The sequence below is a fragment of the Hemibagrus wyckioides genome, linkage group LG07 (genome assembly GCF_019097595.1).
Source record: "Hemibagrus wyckioides isolate EC202008001 linkage group LG07, SWU_Hwy_1.0, whole genome shotgun sequence".
Lineage (NCBI taxonomy): Eukaryota > Metazoa > Chordata > Actinopteri > Siluriformes > Bagridae > Hemibagrus > Hemibagrus wyckioides.
In genome coordinates, this window is record NC_080716.1 from 3,941,612 (window position 1) to 3,966,611 (window position 25,000).

Here is a 25,000-nt window from a genome sequence, read left to right on the forward strand (position 1 = left end):
GACATACAGACACATATACACACATACAGACACATATACACATACAGACATATACACACATACAGACACATACACACATACAGACACATATACACACATACAGACATATACACACATACAGACATATACACATACAGACACATACACACATACAGACATATACACACATACAGACATATACACACATACAGACACATATACACACATACAGACACATATACACACATACAGACACATATACACACATACAGACATATACAGACACATACACACATACAGACATATACACACATACAGACACATATACACATACAGACATATACACACATACAGACACATACACACATACAGACACATACACACATACAGACATATACACACATACAGACACATATACACACATACAGACATATACAGACACATATACACATACAGACATATACACACATACAGACACATACACACATACAGACATATACACACATACAGACATATACACACATACAGACACATACAGACATACAGACACATATACACACATACAGACACATATACACATACAGACATATACACACATACAGACACATACACACATACAGACACATATACACACATACAGACACATACACACATACAGACATATACACACATACAGACACATACAGACATACAGACACATATACACACATACAGACACATATACACACATACAGACACATATACACATACAGACACATACACACATACAGACACATACAGACATACAGACACATATACACATACAGACATATACACACATACAGACATATACACATACAGACACATACACACATACAGACACATATACACATACAGACATATACACACATACAGACACATACACACATACAGACACATATACACACATACAGACACATATACACACATACAGACACATACACACATACAGACACATATACACATACAGACATATACACACATACAGACACATACACACATACAGACACATATACACACATACAGACACATATACACACATACAGACACATACACACATACAGACACATATACACATACAGACATATACACACATACAGACACACACACATACAGACACATATACACATACAGACACATATACACATACAGACATATACACACATACAGACACATATACACATACAGACATATACACACATACAGACACATACACACATACAGACACATATACACACATACAGACACATATACACATACAGACATATACACACATACAGACATATACACACATACAGACATATACACATACAGACACATACACATACAGACATATACACACATACAGACACATACACACATACAGACACATACACACATACAGACATACACACACATACAGACACATACAGACATACAGACACATACAGACATATACACACATACAGACACATACAGACATACAGACACACACATACAGACACATACACACATAAAGACATATACACACATACAGACATACACACATACAGACACATACACACATACAGACACATACAGACATACAGACAGACACATACACACATAAAGACATATACACACATACAGATACATACACACATAAAGACACACACACATACAGACACATACACACATACAGACACATACAGACATACAGACACATACAGACATATACACACATACACACATACAGACACATACACACATACAGACATATACACACAGACACATACACACATACAGACACATACACACATACAGACACATACACACATACAGACACATACACACATACAGATACATATACACATACAGACACATACACACATACAGACACATATACACATACAGACACATACAGACATACAGACACATACACACATACAGACACATACAGACATACAGACACATACACACATACAGACATATATACACATACAGACACATACACACATACAGACACATACAGACATACAGACACATACACACATATAGACATATATACACACAGACACATACACACATACAGACATACACACATACAGACACATACACACATACAGACATATACACACAGACACATACACACATACAGACATACACACATACAGACACATACACACATACAGACACATACACACATACAGACATATACACACAGACACATACACACATACAGACACATACACACATACAGACACATACACACATACAGACATATATACACATACAGACACATATACACATACAGATACATATACACATACAGACACATACACACATACAGACACATACACACATACAGACACATACACACATATAGACATATATACACATACAGACACACACACATACACACATACAGACACATATACACACATACAGACATATATACACATACAGACACATACACACATACAGACATATACACACAGACACATACACACATACAGACATACACACATACAGACACATACACACATACAGACATATACACACAGACACATACACACATACAGACATACACACATACAGACACATACACACATACAGACATATATACACATACAGACACATACACACATACAGACATATACACACAGACACATACACACATACAGACATACACACATACAGACACATACACACATACAGACATATACACACAGACACATACACACATACAGACATACACACATACAGACACATACACACATACAGACACATACACACATACAGACATATACACACAGACACATACACACATACAGACACATACACACATACAGACACATACACACATACAGACATATATACACATACAGACACATATACACATACAGATACATATACACATACAGACACATACACACATACAGACACATACACACATACAGACACATACACACATATAGACATATATACACACATACAGACACATATACACACATACAGACATATACAGACACATATACACATACAGACATATACACACATACAGACACATACACACATACACACATACAGACACATATACACACATACAGACACATATACACACATACAGACATATACAGACACATATACACATACAGACATATACACACATACAGACACATACACACATACAGACACATACACACATACAGACACATACACACATACAGACATATACACACATACAGACACATACACACATACAGACATATACACACATACAGACACATACACACATACAGACATATACACACATACAGACACATACACACATACAGACACATATACATACATACAGACACATACACACACATATACACATACAGACACATACACACATACAGACACATACACACATACAGACACATACACACATACAGACATATACACATACAGACATATACACACATACAGACATATACACACATACAGATACATACACACATACAGACATATACACACATACAGACACATACAGACATACAAACAGATACACACACACACATAGACACACACACAGATACATACACACATACAGACACACAAATAGATACACACACACACATACATACAGATACACACACACATAGACACACACACATACAGATCCACACACATACAGATATATACACACAGACACACAAATTAAGATATACACAGACCCACATACAGAAACACACACATATAGACACATACACACATATACACACACACACACACACACACAAACACAAACACACACTTGGCCCTTGGCTTGGTGTTAAAATATGATGAATGATGAATTAAGATCTGCCTTGCTGTGATATTGGTTTGAACTTGTTTGATTGCTTCAGCCTGGAAGCCTGTGATGTGATGTTCAAATGAAACCTCTATACAGTTTGGTGAACTTTAGAGCCAGCTTTTCCAATTTGGTGGGAAAACTCCGCAATAAAATAGCCACTTTACATGATTTTGTTTGAATGCAAATAACAAATGCTTCCAGGAAATTCTTTAGCGGTTCAGATGCTACGATAGTACAGCCCTTCATGTAGGCGCTGCTGGCTTCAAGAAAAAAACAAGAAGTCACATAATAGCATAATTGAGAGAGGACGCAGCGTCAGGTTACGCTGGAACAGTTACAGCTTTGATTCACACACAGGGTTTCAGAGTGTCTCAGTCACGCTACGTCGTCTTCCCCTTCATCTCCTGTTGAATGCAAATGACTGAAAGATAATGAAAGCATCAAAATTGGAATAATAAAACTCCTCCATGAACATCACCTCTCTCCTCTACCTCCTCCACCTCAGGTCAGGGTTCTTCTTTCATCACCAGAGCTTCTGGAGCTCAAGAGCGGTAATGAAATCTTGAAGGTTTTGGCAACACTTTGACTAAAAGCTGCAGGCTCACGGGCGGGTTTTAGGGTTTCAGGTTCTGAGTGTTAAAATGGAACAAAGCGCAGATTGTGTGGTTTTTAACGGTAGATGGAGACGTCTCAGGTTTAAAGAAAGTCATGACAGGGAGAGACTTGGGAATTTGTTTGAAGTTCCACAGCCCTGGAGTGGTGGGATTTTGGAAAGGAGACAGCAGCTGGAGACTTGGGGTCTGGAGGAAACCCACCTGGACTTGGGGAGAACATGGAAAAATCAGTAACCTAACCTGAGGATCCTGTAGAAACCAGAACCCTAAGGTACTCCTATTCCACCATGCCAATGTAAAACTAGACAAACCCTTGATTTGACGGTGGTTTCAGCCCTGAGGACAGTGTTCTACACAGTTGCTGCCTTTTTCTTATGCTCTGGCATCAGGAAAATATCATCACTAAGACATTTCATATTGTCCAGGCTTTCATCCAAGGCTTTCCGAGAGCAACCTTGGCAGGGTTGAGATGCCACACGTTCCAGAATGATCTAACAAATCCCTAAACAAACCCTCTTTATTTACTGATACATTTTAATTGCCTTCCCTGTGTGAGTCCCCTTTTCGCTCCTCCTTCCTGTCTCCGTCTGTGGCCAACGAGGAAAGCAGGGAAAAGTTCAATCCACCCCGGCAACCAGCTGATTCCCATCCAAAAAGCTGGGAGGAGGAATTAGAGGAATGCACTGGTGCTTCGAGACAAACAACCCCACTTTGTTTCCTGCTCGCTCTGATACAGCAGACACGGCTGCACAAAGACTAACATTTTACCGTCCTGACGCTGTAAAGAACAATCTGCTTTTGTTAGATTTGTTCCGTCTGCCACGTGAGCGTTAGAGAGAAAACGTGTCGGATCCTGAAAAAAACAAACAAACATAAACCATACTGTATCTCTTTCATGTCACGCAGCATGAATGCTAAGAAACCTATGCTAACTAGCAGCTGGGGGTCAGACAGTGGGTTAGCAGGCTAATCATTACACGAGAAAGAGAATTAGTTCCAATGCTGATGTCTATTTTACTGAGATGTTCAACAAGCTCTAAAGTATTGTCGGAAGTCAGAAGTTTTGTGTGTGTGATCAATTTATAATCATGATTTAACTGAATGCTAATAAATAATGCAGAATAAAAAGTAGATCTTTTACGGGAGAATGTGGTAGCTAAGTGGTTAAGATGTTGGATCAGAAGGTTGTGAGTTTGAATTCCGGGTCCACCAAGCTTATATAGCATAAAATGCTATATAAAAATGTAAGTTGCTCCGGATAAGGGCGTATGGACGTAAATGTAAAAGTATAATAATTGTGTGATACTTCTTCGTTTACACAAGGATCCACTCCGATTCCTCTTGGCTTGATCCCGACATTAATATTCAGATGATTCTGCTGCTCTGACATGTCTCCTACGGATCCTAACGATATCTGATAATTAGCCGGTTAATTAATTCACGCAAGTTGAAACAAAGTCTCCCGAAGGCGCGTGACAGGAAACAATGTAACGGCTTGTCATTGCAGCAAAAAGCAGAGAGTTAACATACATCCGCTCTTCACATTCTACAGAAACACAGCGACCAAGGATAATATTAGATCGCGACTGACAGCGCTGAAGGTCGCTAGCATTTACCCCAAGGTTGAGCGAGACAGCAAGCAGTTAAAGCCCTGAAGGCTGCACTGTGGGGGAAATGTGCAGCTAGAACCAGCCCCCTTTTTTTGGAAAACACTGCATCAAATTGTTCAGATGTAGTCATGAGTGAAGGCCACACCGCAAAATAATTCAGCTTTTATTGTTGTAACAAGAGGAGGGAGATTTCAACATCGGTCTCTTTCTTTCCTTCAGCTGCTATTTCAGAAAACAGGCTAAATTGGGGAACGAAGGGAAAATATAGACGTTAAGGTTAAGTCTTGTTTACGCTTTTAGAGAACAAATAGTGTCCATTTTGACATATTTGATCATTTCCTGTCTACTCCCTGGTTCATTTCCCGTATAATCACATGTCCTTTGGCTGTTTAATGACTTAGACTTGATGCCTAATCCCTAGGAGATGGGATGTGTGGAGTAAAGTCAGTCACAAAGAGAACATTCATGGAGAAAAAGAAACGTTCCTTGTGGCTAAACTTTGTTGCGACCCACAGACAGGACGGGTTTGGAGACGAGCCTGGTCAGTTAGGGTGAAGAGTGAAAAAAAAACAAAACTGTGGATACCAAATTCCTGGCCTCAGGAATGACAAACAGAGCAAGAAACTCAGAGCAAATTTACTCGGTGTGGACGAATGTAAGGGTTCAGTTGTCGTGCGCTCATTAAGAAAGAAAAACAAACAAGTCGACAGGTTTGCGCCGGTGAAAGTGTTCCTTCACAACAACCTAAGTGTCTAAGCAGTGGCACAGAAATCTGGATGGAGGTTTAGCCACAACTTCTTTCCAAACACTAGGCACCAGGTGGATCCGTTCCTCCAGAGAGGCGAGGTTCCACGTCTTGTCCAGAGAGCAGAACATTCTCCAAAATTGATTAGATTGGATGTCTTGGAGAAAGAGGAAACAGATATCCTGAAAAAATGCAGGTCCCTAATGAGAAAGCCGGAGATGAGTTCTTTCCTTCCTTCCTGAGACATCAAGAGGAAGAAACAGTGAAAGGACCCAGACTTGACAGGGAATCCGTGCTGTTCTGTGGAATTAGAAGTCAATAAGATATACTGGAGATCATGGAGATTTTCTTTCCTATTAGCAGAGAGCTGCTGTTGTAGTCATGTAGGGCGTAAGCTAACCGCTCCATCGGTTTGTCTGATGTGGTCTGGCTCTTGCCATATCCACACTCCTCTGTCTGATGTTCATTAGTCGAGGCGTCTGTAGTTTTCATAACCCAAAAAAATCCATCCCCCTGTGATCAGAGATCAGAGAGCGCTAATCCGTGCTACTGCTGGAGTGTGCTAGGCTCCTGCATCAAACCCTTTGTAACAGGAGAAGGGGGTATGTGTTTGGACTTTAAAATGAGCCTGCAGCTTGGTTTTTTAGTTATTGAGTTACTGGGGTTTGATTTAATCGTCCAGTCGCATTAGCACGCACTAATCGTCAGGTTGCATTAGCATGCACTAGACCTCGATAATAAACATACAGTAATCACCTTCCGTGTTTCCTGAGTCCTACAGCAGGAACCATTTTTATTATTTCATTGGCACATGTATGACAAACTTTCTATCATTTACTCATAAAAACACGTCTAGACATGGTCCGGACTTTATTAGACGAGATGCAGAAATAACCGACGCCCACTCGAGTCTGTTGACGCCGATGAGACATGAGGTTGTTGCTCTTGTTGTTGATTATGAATGCTTATGAAGACCAGGAAGTGTTACTCCCACTGTGGTCCATCCTAGAATTCTGCTTCATCACCAAGCCAAAAAGATCTCCATCAGATCTCTGTCCAGTCCGCTAGCCATCAGACAGGAAGTGTCCCCATCTCAGTGTCCCCGGTGTTTGGTTAGCATTACTAATTTTTACACTACATCTGGAAAAATTTGGCTTTTTCAGACCTCCTCTGAGGCCATGCCTCTTCCTTGGGAAGAAAGATCCACCCTGGTGAAGGAGCCAGGGTGGAGGTACAAAAAGAAAAAACTAGCTCCTACAACTAAAGTACAATGGACCAGACGACGTCAACCCAGCTTTATCTCTGAAGCAGGAATTCCCATGGCTTATTCACACGACACGACCCTCCCGCGCTCCACGACTAACAATACAACAGCACAGGATGAAGCTCCAGATATAGCAACAGCAACCTCCAGCGTGACCTTTCCCTCACTAGAGCTAATCCGAGCTCACTAATGTGAGCCTCAGCATATCTTTCTCAGATTTCACCAGCAGCTCGCTCTCACAGGTACAAGGGGACGGTGAGTGAGAAACGTCCTCCCTCACGGTCCAACCGGGCGTCCAGGGTTTCACGGTCATGCTAGTTCTATTTCCAGGCTGTCTCACATAACCCTGAATATTTCAAAGCCCGTGTGGTCACCTGACACCGAGCTCCACATGCAGAGCGTGAAACAGGAGGCGAGACGGATGAACCCGGTGTTTTAGCCACGGTCACTTAGTCAGACATTACTCAGCTCATGCATCTTTCACTAACATGTGTTCTGTCCTGCGTGGAGACACAACAAGACGATGTAACTTGTGCCAAAGAGGAGCCACAGAGGAACAGAGCTGGAGTGTGAGCGCTGTACAGGCCTCTGCTTTATCCTGCTGTCAGGAAGAAAGAGCAACGAGACCACAAGAGCTCTACTCATGACTGCTAACACACACACACACACACAGGCATATGCATGCACACACACACACACAAGCTTACAAACACACACACACAAGCACTCTAACACACTAGCACACAAGCTTACCAACACACAAACACACAGTAACACAAACACACACACACACAGTAACACACAAACAAACAAACACACAAACAAACAAACACACAGTAACACACAAACAAACAAACAGTAACACACAAACAAACAAACACACACACTAACACACAAGCTTACAAACACACTAACACACACACACTAACCCACACACACAAGCTGGGAAGAGCTCATTAGGGTCCATCAGATCAGGGAGTGAGGACGGGAATCGTTCGGTATTCCTCGGAAAAGTTCCCACAGACTGATGCTGACACTGGAGACTCCTTCCACAAACAAACAAAAAAGGTTCAGTGTATCTACAACAAAGTCTTTACTCTCAGATCCATCACTTCCCACACCAGTCCCCTGTGCTGTTACCATGGAAACGACCCCTGCACCAGTGCCTTTTGTTGTGACCAAGGTTCTGTTGTTCACGGCTGAGAGAGACTCAGGTATGAGATGTTCTGATAAACTGATAAAACTTCAAAGTGGAGGGGTTTTTTTGGGAATGGTTCTACCCTCTGTTGTGTGTGTGTGTGTGTGTGTGCACTAGACGCGTCCATCCAGCTTCAGGCGACTGCTAGTTATCCTGCCTGTAATCATTTTCCAGAGGAAGAATAAAATTAAAAAGCGAAGGCCACACCCACAACCGGGTCTCTCCGGACAGCCACGCCCCGCTGCTCGTCTGCTTTATTTACACCCGCGGCCCCTGGAGACCGGCCCCGGGAATAAGCTGTGGAAGGGAGTGGAGGGTTTGTGGGAGAAGTGTGTGTGGGATTAGTGCAGCTTCAGTGCTAACGCTGTTATTCCTTCAGACAATTCCACACTAGCAGGAACAATGGCTCACTGGACCCCACGTGCTGCTGGACAATGCTTCGGTTTCTCCTGACCTTTCATGGACCGGTCTTCAGCGGGGGGTTTGGTTTAAATGAGTAGTAAACAGAAAGGTTCTGAAGGGGAGGATGCTGTCAGAGAAAAAAAACCCACCCTCATAAAAATCTCCTCAGGATTAGCAACGACTCTGACATGCTAGCGCAACACGGTAACCGACTATTATAGTCTGTATAGAGGAACTGAGAAACAACACAAAAACACACTTACACACACAATAACACACTAACACACAAGCACACTAACACACACAAGCACACTAACACACACAAACACATTAACACTAACTCACTAACACAAACACACAAGCACACTAACACACACACACACACTAGTTTAGAAACACAAGCACACACACTAACACACAAACACAAGCTTACAAACACACAAACTAACACAAGCTTACACACTAACACACAATTAACACACACAAATACACAATTAACACTAACACAACACACACACTAACACACACAAACACACAAGCTTACAAACAAACAAGCTTACACACACACACACACACACACACAGATGGAAAGCGGTGGAGAAAAGATCCAGTCAGAGGAACCTGGCAGCAGAAACTTGGCCTGCTTCAAAACACACATTCACACTCCGTCACCAGCTCCAAACAGCCTTTAAATGTCAGTGTGTGTGTGTGTGTGTGTGTCACATGAGAATGAGTGTGTTCACAGAAAGATATTGTCGTACAGGTTCATCAGTGATCTGCAGTCAGAACAGAAGGAGATGCTTAAGCGGCCAATCTCAGTGCTAGCAGGGTTGCTAAGTTAAAATTAGTGCGTTGTTTAATTTACCTCACTCAGTGCTATTTCACAGCTAGCTCGTTGCTAGCCTGTTAACTGCCGTGGTTAATACAATGCTAGTTTGTTTTGAGCCGTTTTACTACAACGCTAGTTTACATATAAAGCTAATCTAAGTGGAGTTTGTTATTAGCTTGTAAAATGCTAGTCTGTGGTGTGAACAGTTCTCTGGAATGCTGAATGTTTGCTATAAAGCTAGTTTAGCGTAACGATAGTTCATGGCTTAGGCTGTGTACTATAAAGCTAAAGCCTCACTGATCCGGTTAAATGTAGCATTAGCTTGTTTTATAGCATGTTTACTTCACTGCTAGCTCATGGTTTAGACTGTTTACTGTAATGCTAGCTGTTTTTACGCTACTTCACTTACCTGCTTTGACTTCTAGTCTGTTTATCATCACAGTAATTGAGAGCTTAAAGCTCTTTAGCATCGTGTAGTCCATCTGATGTGACAGCTAGCTATATTACCTTCGCGGCTTAGCATCTTTGTGCAGTTTATTGGTTAGCATGATGCTAGTTTGTGGATGGCACAGTGCCATGAAACAGCAGGTGAGTCACAGAGTGGTCATTATCACAGTTTCTACAGAAGGGCTATAAAGGATTCTCTGTGTGTGTGTGTGTGTGTGTGTGTGTGTGTGTGTATATATGTGTGTGTGTGTGTGTATATATATGTGTGTGTGTGTGTGTGTGTGTGAGAGATATCTAACCATCTCAATCCGTCAGTTCTAAATTCTCCCACTTTCTGCTCCATATCAGCCATGCAGGTGTACAGCCGGCAACACAAAGGCCACACACATACACTCACACACACACACACACTCACACACACACACTCATATATACCCTCACACACACACTCACTCTCACACACACAAACACACACACAAAACATACACACATACACTCACACAAATACACACACACACACACACAAACACACACACACACACAAATGTTGTTAACATAAAGCTATCCTGAAGCACACAGAGTGGTGTGTGTGATATGGAGTCTTAGACCTCAGTGGTGTGTGTGTGTGTGTGTGTAAGGTTAAGGTTAAGTGTGTAATTTAAGAGGCTTCCCACGCAGCCAGTCCTCCAGAACAGGCTGTAATGTTACAGAACTAAACACAGGTGCAGCTCTCCTCTACTTCTGCTCCCTCCACACTATTACCCTGTCATGGCTCTGGGGCACTAGGTAGGGGCTTTCCAGGTGAAATGAAAGAGTAGCAGCACAGCTGGTTCAGGATGTGTGTGTGTGTGTGTAGTGGAGAGAAAGCAGAATACACACATTTTATCCAGAAGAACCAGATGTTCCAAAAAGGAGAAGCTCTATAAATATATATATATATATATATATATCTCCTTATCCTTAGTTACTGTCCTATCAAGATCCCAGTGCTATAGAGGGTTCTGGAAATAAAAACAGACTGGAACAATGATGATGATGATGATGAGAGTTCGGATTTATGCCTTTCCCCAAGCTCCTTCAGTTCCTGGGTTTAGGAGTTAAAGCTGAGATGCTGCAGCACATCCAGTGTTCTGGAGCTGGTGTCATGAAGTCTAGCCCTGAACCCTGCAGAGAGCCAGCAGAGACGTGGAAAGAACATGAGTCAGATTCCCATCCGGCATCTGACCCCGAGGAGGAGGAGGAGGAAGAAGAAGAAGAAGAAGAAGAAGAAGAAGAAGAAGAAAAAAGGTGTCTTAACTCTCTTCTGACACCGAACACTAACACCCTCACTGTCTGAAACCAGAGCAGGAACAAACAAACAGCTCTGGTTATTGCAGAAGCTCCAATAATCCAACTCTGGATGAAGTTTCAGCATTCCAAAGAGAGACAAAAGAACAAGCCACAAGACGGAGAGAAGACAAAAAGAATGACATTTATATTTAAGTGTAACTAGTGAGGGAGGGATGGATGGAGAGAGGGGGTGAGGGATGGAGGGAGGGAGGGAGGGAGGGATGGAGGAGAGAGGGATAGATGGATGGAGAGAGGGATAGAGGGAGGGAGGGATGGATAGAGGGAGAGAGGGATGGGGAGAGGGAGGGAGGGAGGGAGGGAGGGCTGGAGGAGAGAGGGATAGATGGATGGAGAGAGGGATAGAGGGAGGGAGGGAGGGATAGATGGAGGAAAGGAGAGGGGGATAGATGGATGGAGGGAGGGATAGAGGTAGGGATGGAGGGGGGATGGATGGATGGACAGAGGAAGGGAGGGATGAATGGATAGAGAAAGGGATGGAGGGAGAGATGGAGTGATGGTGGGATGGAATGAGGGAGGGATGGATGGTTGGATGGATGGAGGGATGAATGGAGGAAGAGATGGATAGAAGGAGGGAGGGATAGATGGAGGGATGAATGGAGGAAGGGATAGATGGAAGGATGGAGTGAGGGTGGAATAGAGAGCGGGATGGATGGATGGAGTGTGGGAGGGATAGAGGGAAAGATGGAATGATGGTGGGATGGATGCACTGAGAAATGGCTGGACAGAGGGATGGAGGGAGGGACGGTTGTGGGAGAGATAGAGGGATGGAGGGATGGAGGTTATGTGGATGAGGTACACAGACGTTCTCTTAAACCAGTCTGAAGCACAGAGTATCAGCTCCCTCCACACTCCAGAGTCACCAGTGTAGAGATGTTTACTGACCAGTTTGACCAGTTTAAATACTGCTACAACACACAGATATAACTGTTATTTCCACCAAAACACCAGGAACGAAGAAACCTTTTCTGAATCGATCTCGAGTCCACGTCCACAAATGAGTCGACTCACTGAATCGACTCACTTATCCGAAGAGTCAAAACAGATGTCTGTGTTTCCTGCTGGACTTTGTGTTTAGAAGTGAACGAAGATGAAGATACATTCAGAGAATCTTGTAAACATCTGATTTGTTTCACGAAGAAGAATCATTTTCGAGGAGGAGAGGTGAGTCAAAAGCGGTGAGTCGAGTGTTTGAAACGAAGCGACTCTTGAGTTGATTCACCTGATCAAAACCTGCTCATTTTGATCTCCTCTGTTGTGTAACAGCTGGGTAGAGGGAACAGTGGAGAAAGCTTTTAACGTAACAACCGTCGTCAAAATCAGAGTAGTGTGTGTGTGTGTGTGTGTGTGAATTTCCTTGTTCTCTGAGTACACAGTGTAAACGAAGCACATCTGCTCTCCTTCACTCTGAAATACTGCAGAACTTCTGGCAGCGGTCAGATCCGGTCTGCTCGAGAAGTCCATGAGCTCTGTCTCATGTCTCCTCTACTTCCTGTTAGCAGACAGAAGATGAGCTCCTGCGTTTAATACCATATCTTCACCATGCTCTTGCGTAGTTCTTGCGTAGCTGACCGGATTAGCATGCTAACTAGCGATCCGGAACCTTCCGCTAGTCTGGCTTTTTGTTCACGCTCTGTATTGAACGTGAAGGGATTCTGTACACCTGGATCTTAGCGTGACCTTTTTTAGGAAGAAGTCCTGCAGACGTCTCGCGCGTCAGGAATCTCAGGAGTCATGTTTCGGGAATGATCGCTGATGTCCAGGTGGTCTGTTTATAGTCCATTAGGGACCAAACCTGCTGGGATGTGTGAAGCACTTCCTGTGTGAAGGTGGAGTGTGTGTTAGTAGTGTGTGTGTGAATGTTTGTGTTTGTGTGTCAGTGATACGTTCTGTCCTCGGTTCTCCGTGTACTTTCCTCACTTCAGTAAGGGTCCGACTTCAAAGAGCCGCGTGACGATTTAACCGCGCTGGAAATCCCGCTCACGAGCACGGCGGTCAGGTACCGGGTTTTTTTTTCCATGAATAAAAAAAGATGTGAAGGAACGAAAGAAAGACGGTGTAAATCTATTACTGTCTCGTTTCTCTTTCACCTTCAGGCTGCGACGCTTTGATATAAGACACCATCTTTCCGAAGCCAGGACTGGAGGCGGATTTTAATCTAGCGTTCCTTTAACATGACACGCTCCCCATGTACGACTTTTATTCTGTTTATCTTCGCTAATTAGCCACATAAGAGATGAAAACATGACAGGAAGTGTGTGTGTGTGTTGGGGGGGGGGCATTGACACAGAATCACTCTTTCCACTGCGATCATTACTTTCCCTTTTAGAAATGAACACCATGTTTATGTTCACTTTAGCGTTATATGTAGCGTTATATTTCATGCTAAGGTTACATCAGCTGACACTGGAGACTCCTTCCATTTTTTTTCCCCCGATGAGTTTTATTTATTTACAGAAAATGAATCAACACCTTTCTGACCAATCAGAATCCAGAATTCAACAGCGACGCGGTAAGCCGAGGCAATCTGAAAGCAACGCAAATCCGCTGGTTATCAGCATCAACAGCAGGCGGCTTGTCAGTGTGGTGGTGACTGTGTGGCAGCACCCTGAGGGGCGATGCCTTTCCCGATACTGTCCCTTCTGTTTCTGGTGCACCCGAGCCATGGATCCCCGAGCCAAAACCAGGATAATCCTCACCAGCTGCACTCCACTGGCCAGTGCTAATAATAATAATAATAATAATAATAATAATAATCATACACACGGCTAATAATCCATCACCAAAACGCTTTCATTCTTCAACCCAAAGCTTTCGCTCAACAGTCTCAGCACTGAATGTCAGTCAGGATACGAAAGAAAGATGCGGATATTACAGATCCTACCACTGCTGCTTCTATACAGTTTCGAATATGTTATCGTTTCCACAGTAACCGCTCTGAGAGTAAGACTACTAATAAAGCGATTGGTGAAGTTTGTTCACTTAGCACTCAGGGAAGGAGTCTCCAGTGTCAGCACTTTGTAACAGTTAAAGATAAAGCCGTAAAAATTGAAGTTTTCTGACAGGGTAAAGAGTAAAAATGGAGGATGATGACGGAAAATTAAAATAGTGCCACACAGTTTCATTCACACAAACCACGGTGCTGGCAAAGAATCGATTCATCGATTCAGTAGAGATTCCTACTGATTCTTCCTTACTTCATAAATGACTCGTTCTGTATATTCATATTAGATTATAGTGAATCAATGATGACGTCATACCCACATGATGTTTTCAGGGAGCTGATTAAGTTAAAAAAAAAATTCGTGAACGATTTGAATCTTTAAAAGATTCAAAAGGTTCAGGTGATTCTTTTATAAGAACAGACGCAAGACAACGAACATCATTATCAACACATCACTTTTATACCACTGAGATAGTAGGGACTTTCTGTTTTTGTTGGCCAGATAAAAAAACAACAACATTTGGATTCACGAAGTAAGGAAAAGTAGAGCGTCGTGACAGCTTTGGTTCTTTTTACCGACTCATTTTCCAGAATCGATTCACCAAAACGAGCCAAACTGAACTTTCTGCCACGATTCGGTCGGAGAAATCGATTAATCAGAGCTAGAAAGCAGTGATGAAGTGATCTCTGAGTGAACCATATGAACGACTCCTTTGAAAAACATTCACAAGACGAATGAACAGATTTGATATGATGTTTGTTTTTCTTCCTATTTTGTGTGAAATTTCAAAAAAGATTTGTGAATGATTCATTTAAACGTCTCAGTTAAAAACAAATCACAAGAACGAACTCACAGACAGAGTTTTTTTTTTACCCTCACACTAAAACAAACACAGCTTTGACACTGACATGTTCTGTTATTTCTTCTTGGTGTGCGTTTCGTCTTTGCCTTGAATACAGAAAATAGCGATTCATTACTCGGTTCTTTTGAATGATTCATTTGAAAGAATTGATTCATAAGAATGAACCAGCTCACAGATAGCGCTACAAAACTCGTTCGGAAGAGTCGGTTCAGCAGAACCGAGTCGTTGTGACACATTGACATACCCATCCTCCGTTCTCCTGAATCCAGCCGTTCAGCGGGCCGTTCAGGTACTCGGCCATCCAGCGCGCGACGTTCTCGGCGCACGCGCTCCTCTCGGCGTCCGACGCGCACTGTACGCACACCATCGCGCCAAACTCGAAAAAGGCCACCACGCGACCCCAGTTGACTCCGTCGCGGAACAGCTCGTCCGCCACGGCCGCGAAGCGCCGCTGCTCTGCGCCCATCGGTGTCGCGCGCAGGCGCTTCGTCATCTCCGCAAAGTCCGGTCGGTACATGCTTTCCAGCTCGTCTCCTGCCTCGCGCAAAGCTCTGTGAAGAGTGGCGCGGCGCGCGCTCTCCTTCTCGCGCTCCTCCTGTTCGTCCAGACTGCTCGCGTGACACCGATGGAACTCCCGCGCGTGGCCGTTTTTCGACAGTTTGTGGTTCAGATACTTTTCCACGATGCGCCGGTTATCGTAAAGATTTCCGTTCGCCATGTTCGGTCCAAAAAAAAAAAAAAAAAAAAGAAAAGAAACCAACCCCAAAACGTCTCAGTGTAGACTGTTCTTACAATTCTTTACATTCAAAATTAACGGATTATACTGCCTTCTCACGAGGCTTAAAACAGGCGTGCGTATATTCACGTGCATATCTTGAGAGGGGGTGGTGGGGGGAACGCGCAGCGCGTGCAGTACAGTGCCGTACAGAGCAGTCTCGCGCTGGAATAGCTAGCTCTACTGAGTTCTCAGTGCTCGAGGAAGAAGCAAACGCCCACTTTTCCTCCAGCCAGCCAGAGAGAAGAGGGGAGAGAAGAATCCTTCAGAGCGACTCAGGAAGTGTGTCCGCGTGACTGTGTCATTCCGTAACCACTGTACACTGTGCGCGCGTGCGAGCTGTGCGGGTTCTGTTCAGTCAGAGACAGCGTGTGCAAAAGGAAACACACCGATTCATTCTGTGTGTGTGTGAGACAGTCTGTTACACGTGCGTGCGCACGCGCGCGCGTCTGTACGCACGGGCGCAACTTGCTCCTTTTGCGCACGTGCAACAGTGAGTCAGTTTCCTTTCCTTTGGTACAGAATATCTAGATATATCAAAAACAAATAAATAAACTATAAATATATGGATTTTATATACATTTCCCAAAATATACACAGTACACACTCTGTTGGGCATCAAAACTTTTGCCTACACCTATTTACAACTGTACACCAGTTATGTTATTTATTTATTTGTTTTTGTTTGTTTGTTTGTTCCCGCTTCAGACCGGTTCGTTGGCAAAAACGTGCCACGAGAGCAGCTCACGAGAGCACTGTTGCTAGGCAACTCTAAAACTGACACTAAGCGCAAACTAGCCCATGACGGTTTAGTTACTTTACCATGTTCTATTATTGTGTAAATACACAAACATGGAGCAGAAACGAAACTAAACCGTCAGCGTTTTCCCCCCTAATCTAAAACAGAAATGTCATTTTAATGACACTTACCATGGTGCTAATCCATCGATCTGACATAATGAAACGTTAGCGTTAGCGTCGCAACTCAAAACGCACGAACGCGTTGATGCTAAGTGTGTTTAACTAGTAACTTTACTCAAATAGAGGCTTTTTTTTTTTACACTTTTACTCACACATCTGAGGTAAATGATCACCTGATCATGGTTTGGTAAAACACTGAGAGAACACTGTGTGGTTAAACTGGTGCAGTAATTAGCACTGCTAATCACACATCCCGTTAGCCCTTCCCAATATGGCAGAACTCATGCTAAGTGATACTAATATTACTGAAAACGGAGCGGTTATTTAGTATTTAACTCATCAAGCTGAGGTGAAAGTTGATGTTTTTGGTGGTTATATTTCATTTCCACTGTCACTGGTCATTAGGTATTAAAGGTATTAGCATCTTCACATAATTGGGCCTGATCGTCTTAAATATAAATCCTGGACGTCATTTCGAATAAATAGGCATATAGCTTATATTAACATATTAATGAGCTAATTTGCATAATGTTTCTGTGTATACATCTTGTGTATGACTCCCAAACCGAGAGACAGAATAAATTCTATGCTTTAGATTTGGTTTCAGTTCTGCTCTTTCTTTTTTTTCTTCAGTATTTTTATGTGCTTTTTTATTTTTATGCATCCTTTGATCTTTCTGGAATCGATTTGAATATTAGACAGGCGAATGAAAGCGGCTCGCGCTCAGACTTATAATTGCGTCTCGCTCGGACCGAATCAGCCAGACGTCACGAGACGGCTTTGATGTGAGACACCTATTGGACTCTGAGCCTCATTAATATCTTCCCTTAATGAAACAGATTTATTTAAACTCAAAACTCATACGATGTCTTCTTCTCACTTTTAGCATAGTGCGGTTTAACCCTCGGAGCCGATCTGTGGTACATGTAGAACCGTTTATACGGGACGGTTTCTGGAAGGAGTCTCCGGTGTCAGCGCGGTAAACAAACAGGAGGTAAACAATGGTACCAACTCTCCAAAACAGTTTTATTTGATCATGTAAGAAATTAACACAATGCAACAACATTTTTTTTAATGGCACACAAGGTGATTCTTCATTTCCTGTTACAGGATCGTCAAAGAAACGGAAAGACGAGTGGAACGTGTCCTAGCTGGTTTTACGTTACTTATATGACGGGAATTATTTCAACTGAACATCGAAACCAACATCAAACAAGCAGAAAAGAGCGGAGTCTAGCATGAAGGTGGAGGCGGTTTTCGAAACCGGACACATGCTGCGTTTGCATAGCTTTAAAGATGGAAGAGGAGGATCGTTGCTTGTGAAGTAGGCGCTAGCCGCTAGAGTGCGGCCTTCTTTACGCTAGCGTGTAGTCTGGTGACGCTGAAATACTCAGAACTGTGCACGACGGAGTCTGCTGAAATTCGGAATAAGGGATCAGAATACTTGCGTTAGCTTCTCATGAGCGTGAGCGCTAATTAACTTTAACTGAGCCTCCAGGCGGTGTCAAATGAGAACATCATCGCTGCGACTCATGCGTCCTCACTTTCATACTTAAGGCGCCTCGAATTGCAATAAACAAAAATTTCAGAAACACATTGAATAAACGGGATATCGCAAGGAAACTACGCTAAACCACCAATCATTTCTTAAGGCTTTAAAATGGCTCCTGCGTGGCTGAATCACTTAAACAGTAGCTAATAACGCTAGCGCTGAACCGTGCCACGGAACCGCTGCGACGTCGCTGTTCAAAGTTGGTCTGACTAGGTTAGCAAGCAGGTATAATCCGGCTGTTCCTCAGAGATTCACGCTAGCAGAAACTGAGCGTCGATCTCCAGGGAAAGTGCTTTAGTGTTGAATTTGCTCCTAAAATGTTTTTAGCATGCTAAATAGTTAGCAAGGCGGTCATTTAGCGTGCTAGCCGGTTGGAAGTCAGTATGCCTTCGAGTGTGTTCCTGCTACACACTAGAGAGAAAGTCAGCAAGTGCTAATGGTAGATGTCGGCATGGCAACGTAAACGGAAAGATATTCTCACAGGAAGTCACTTCAGCGTCGAACAAGGGTACGTTCTAAAGAGCGGAATGCTGGGAGTCTCTCAGCTTGCGCAGGTTCAGCACATGCCGTCCTGGCGCTTCGGCAGCTAAAACTAAATACGTGTTCCTTCATTTTTTTATTCCTCTTCCAGGTCAGGGCTAAACATGCTAGCTCTTCCTGTTAACTAAGAATCTGATACTCGAACCGGCGAGTCTCACGTACGTCACAGGACCCGCACACAGAATCGAGGGTAAGGCAAAATGGCGGACGCAGTTCAGGAAGTTCTTTTTTCTTTACAAAGAGAATACAACGATGAGGAAAGTGAGTCGGAGGGAGGAACAACGAGCGCTTATCTTCGCCTGCAAAGATAATCCACTCACGAAGATCGCAAGATAAAATGACTACAGGGTTCAATGAGGGCGGAGCTAAAGTTAACTGATCATGTGACCCAGAAGTTAGTGTTCTAATACGAAATCTTATCGCTAAATCACTGACGTTTGTTCGCGATACAGAAGCCTAATGTTAGCTTGCTGAAGAAGTGCACAGACGATGCTACATCACTCACTAGCAAACCTACTTACGTGTTTTAACCCCTTATGTCGAGGTAGCTAGCTAGTTTGTTAGTGAGCTGTTTAACATCAGACTGTAAACTCTAGCAAGCTAATGCTAGCTTAGTGCTTAGCTAATTATATACTATATAAAACGCTCTAGGAGCCAAGATTTAATTGCTAGCTAAATCACTAAAAAAACCTACCTGAACATGGTATTAGCCTGCTAACTAGTTGTACTTGAGCTAGAGTTAGCTTTTTAACGTATGAAAGCTGGAGAGTTAACCGCTAGGTAAAAAGGAAGAACGGAATGCTGATCAAATGTAGCTTAAACTCCGCCCACACTGACCGGGACAAAATCCAGATGAATGGGTAACAAGGTGGGGTGTGGAAAGATCTAACACGTGTACACACACACACACACAGAGTAGCTACGTCCTTCCCATCCTGTGTGTGTGTGTGTGTGTGGGTGTGAGAGAGGGTAGGCAGTGTGGGTGTTACTCCGTCTTGTCGGATGCTTTGTTCTGCTCCCTCTGGATCATGCAGCGGCGCACGATGCTGTCGAAGCTGCTCAGGTAGAAGAGTGCAATGGTGCGGAATAGCCCCATGGTCACGATCTACACACACACACACACACACACAGCATGTTACATGAAGGTGTTTGTAACTGCTGTAATTGAGCACGTGATGTGTGTGTGTGTGAGGGACAGGTGAGTGACGGCGTCTACCTGCTGCAGCCCCTCGGTGATGGACGTGACGGGGGACATGCCGCAGGTCAGCGCGGACAGCATGTAGCCGTCAGGACCCACGGAGCTGCTGAAGTTCCCCTGCTGCACCACAGAAAACACACGAGCGTCATTAGGACTGGACTCTGATCAGACAGACATTATAATGCACTCAGTCTGATACGTTATGGTTTCCATGGTAATGGCTCCTTCACAGGGGCGTCTTTTCTGGCACTCGAACCGAAACTAGAGCCTCTGTGTGTGTGTGTGTGTGTGTGAACACTCACCACAGAATCTTTAACGATGACCTTAGCCACCTGCTCCGGCTGATACACTCCAGACGTCTCCGAGATCAGCTTCGTCTCTAAAGGCTGCGTCAGACAACACACACAACTGTGATGATGAAGAGGCAGAAACGTGTGTGTGTTTTATTTTTGTCTTTCATATATTATACACTTCTCAGACAAACTCCACCTTCATCTTGTTCTCCATGGCTAAAGAGGGCGTGTCCGTGTCGGGGGGGTAGGACACCGTCACGTAAATGTTGTACGGCTTCACCTGGTGGGAGGGAGAGAGGGGGAACTTGGATCAGATTCTGGATTCTGATTGGTCAGAAGAGTGAGATTGCACTGAAACACTCATTCTAGTGTGGTGTTGTTGTTGCCATAGCGACCACTCATACACAGAGGGACTGGATGTTTGTAGCTACTATAAATGTATAGTGAGAAGAAGTAGTAACTTCAGACACTGGCTCTCTCTCTCTCTCTCTCACACACACACACCTCCATCTGCAGAGCTTCGGCGAGGCCGCGCAGGGCAAATTTGGAGGCGGAGTACGCCGTGTATCCGAACAGTCCGAGCTGGCCGGCCTGAGAACACACAAACACCACGCGACCCATCCGCCGCTCCTTCATGTTACTGATGACCGCCCGCGTGGCGTAAACACTGCCCAGGTAGTTCACCTCCATCAGACTCTGTCACACACACACACAGAGGTTACAGTCACATAGTAACACTGAGAAAAGCTGTATATCTGAGCTATTAGTTCCTTTACTCTGCTTGTGTTACGATATGCAAATGAGGACCATGCTTTAGCAGAGGAAGGGGCGTGGCTTATGGCTTTATTATCGTCTCCGAGCTCACCTGAAAGTGTTGGACGCCGAGCTCCTCGAACTTCCCCGACACGGACGTCCCTGCACAGTTCACCAGCATGTCCACTGGCCCCAGCTTCTCCTGAGCCTGACACACACACACAGTTGAACCTACATGCATGTGCGCGTACACACACACACACACACACACACACACACACACTTTCTTTGTCTCTCACCTGTTTGAGCACGCTCTCCACCTGGCTGTAATCCTTGGACACGTCCACTGAAATGCAGAGCACCACCTTACACACACACACACACACACACACACACAACTGATTTCAATCAGGTCATCATCATCATCATCATCATCAAGTATAATCTTCATGTCTCAGTGTCTGTAAACCGTTGCTTTCTCTCCAGTTTATTTTTGAAGGGTATTATGGGATGTTCCTCTGGTGCATCACTCCCTAGTCATACTTCCTTCTGTTCTGCATTTCTTTCTTTCCTTCCCTCCTTCCTTCTTTTTATCTTCTTTCTCTCTCTCTTCCATCATTTTATCTGTTTATCTTTCCCTCTTGTTGTTCTTTCTTGTGTTCCTTTTCATCAGTCTATATTTTTCCACCTCATTTCATCCCCCTCTCCTGTCTCTCCCTCTCTTCCTGTTACTTCAGCAGAAGACTTTAGGAGAGCTGGAACTCTGACTGCACTATCAGCTCGATGCTGCCCCCTGCTGCCACTGGGCACTACTACAGCCATGATTCCGCCGTTTTAACTGCTAAGAGTTAAAGGTCAAAGGTTAAAGGTGTTGTGCATCAGAAGCGAGTGACCGCTCGAGTCCTGCACACGGGCTGCATGATGTTTCTCCTCTCCGTCAGTGTTTGGAGTCACTGACCTGTTTATCGTTTACTGCACACTTCTCCACCTCCTTCTTCGCCTGCACCAGTTTACCCTGGACACAGAAAACACACACACAAGTGTATCACACACACACAAACACACGTGTATCACACACACACACACACAAGTGTATCACACACACACACACAAGTGTATCACACACACACACACACACACACACACACACACACACGTGTATCACACACACACACACACACACAAGTGTATCTCACACACACACACACACAAGTGTATCACACACACACACACACACACACACACACACACACACACACACACGTGTATCACACACACACACACACAAGTGTATCACACACACACACACACACACACACACACACACACACACGTGTATCACACACACACACACACAAGTGTATCTCACACACACACACACACACACACACACACACAAGTGTATCTCACACACACACACACACACACACGTGTATCACACACACACACACACACACAAGTGTATCACACACACACACACACACACACACACACACACGTGTATCACACACACACACACAAGTGTATCACACACACACACACAAGTGTATCACACACACACACACACACACACACGTGTATCACACACACACACACACACACAAGTGTATCTCACACACACACACACAAGTGTATCACACACACACACACACACACACACACACGTGTATCACACACACACACACACGTGTATCACACACACACACACACACACACACGTGTATCTCACACACACACACACACACGTGTATCACACACACACACACACACACGTGTATCACACACACACACACACACACACGTGTATCACACACACACACACACAAGTGTATCACACACACACACAAGTGTATCACACACACACGTGTATCACACACACACACACACACACACACACACGTGTATCACACACACACACACACACGTGTATCACACACACACACACACACAAGTGTATCACACACACACACAAGTGTATCACACACACACACAAGTGTATCACACACACACACACAAGTGTATCACACACACACACACACACACAAGTGTATCACACACACACACACACAAGTGTATCACACACACACACAAGTGTATCACACACACACACACACAAGTGTATCACACACACACACACAAGTGTATCACACACACACACACACAAGTGTATCACACACACACACACACAAGTGTATCACACACACACACACACAAGTGTATCACACACACACACACACAAGTGTATCACACACACACACACGTCATAAATACTTAAGAAATATCACAACAGGCCCCAGTAACACCATCCTCTCTCTCTCTGTCTGCCCCAATCTCTCTCTCTCTGTTTCTCTCTTCCCCATCTCTCTCTCTCTCTTCCCCATCTCTCTCTCTCTCTCTCTTCCCCATCTCTCTCTCTCTCTCTCTTTCCCATGTCTCTCTCTCTCTCTTCCCCATCTCTCTCTCTCTCGCTTCCCCATCTCGCCCCCTCTCTCTTCCCCACCTCTCTCTCTCTCTCTCTCTCTCTGTTTCTCTCTTCCCCATCTCTCTCTCTCTGTTTCTCTCTTCCCCATCTCTCTCTCTCTGTTTCTCTCTTCCCCATCTCTCTCTCTCTCTCTCTCTGTCTGTTTCTCTCTTCCCCATCTCTCTCTCTCTCTGTTTCTCTCTTCCCCATCTCTCTCTCTCTCTCTGTTTCTCTCTTCCCCATCTCTCTCTCTCTTCCCCATCTCTCTCTCTCTCTGTTTCTCTCTTCCCCATCTCTCTCTCTCTCTGTTTCTCTCTTCCCCATCTCTCTCTCTCTCTCTCTCTGTTTCTCTCTTCCCCATCTCTCTCTCTCTCTCTCTTCCCCATCTCTCTCTCTCTCTGTTTCTCTCTTCCCCATCTCTCTCTCTCTGTTTCTCTCTTCCCCATCT

General features: G+C 44.0%; 2 protein-coding genes across 2 annotated transcripts in view; both read right to left on the minus strand.

Annotated features, from left to right (window-relative positions):
- bcl2b (BCL2 apoptosis regulator b) overlaps positions 1-17,117 on the minus strand; it is a 31,058-nt gene extending 13,941 nt beyond the window's left edge. Inside the window, exon 1 of the mRNA XM_058393808.1 lies at positions 16,304-17,117. Coding sequence (XP_058249791.1) covers positions 16,304-16,777 — 474 coding nt within the window. The 5' untranslated portion in view covers positions 16,778-17,117. The remainder of the gene's footprint in view (positions 1-16,303) is intronic.
- Positions 17,118-18,760: 1,643 nt separating this feature from the next.
- kdsr (3-ketodihydrosphingosine reductase) overlaps positions 18,761-25,000 on the minus strand; it is a 15,251-nt gene continuing 9,011 nt past the window's right edge. Inside the window, exons 3-10 of the mRNA XM_058393807.1 lie at positions 23,050-23,106; positions 22,391-22,456; positions 22,204-22,299; positions 21,843-22,034; positions 21,535-21,618; positions 21,348-21,431; positions 21,064-21,165; positions 18,761-20,952 (exon numbers count right to left, since the gene is read on the minus strand). Of these exons, the coding sequence (XP_058249790.1) occupies positions 20,833-20,952; positions 21,064-21,165; positions 21,348-21,431; positions 21,535-21,618; positions 21,843-22,034; positions 22,204-22,299; positions 22,391-22,456; positions 23,050-23,106 (801 nt within the window). The 3' untranslated portion in view covers positions 18,761-20,832. The remainder of the gene's footprint in view (positions 20,953-21,063; positions 21,166-21,347; positions 21,432-21,534; positions 21,619-21,842; positions 22,035-22,203; positions 22,300-22,390; positions 22,457-23,049; positions 23,107-25,000) is intronic.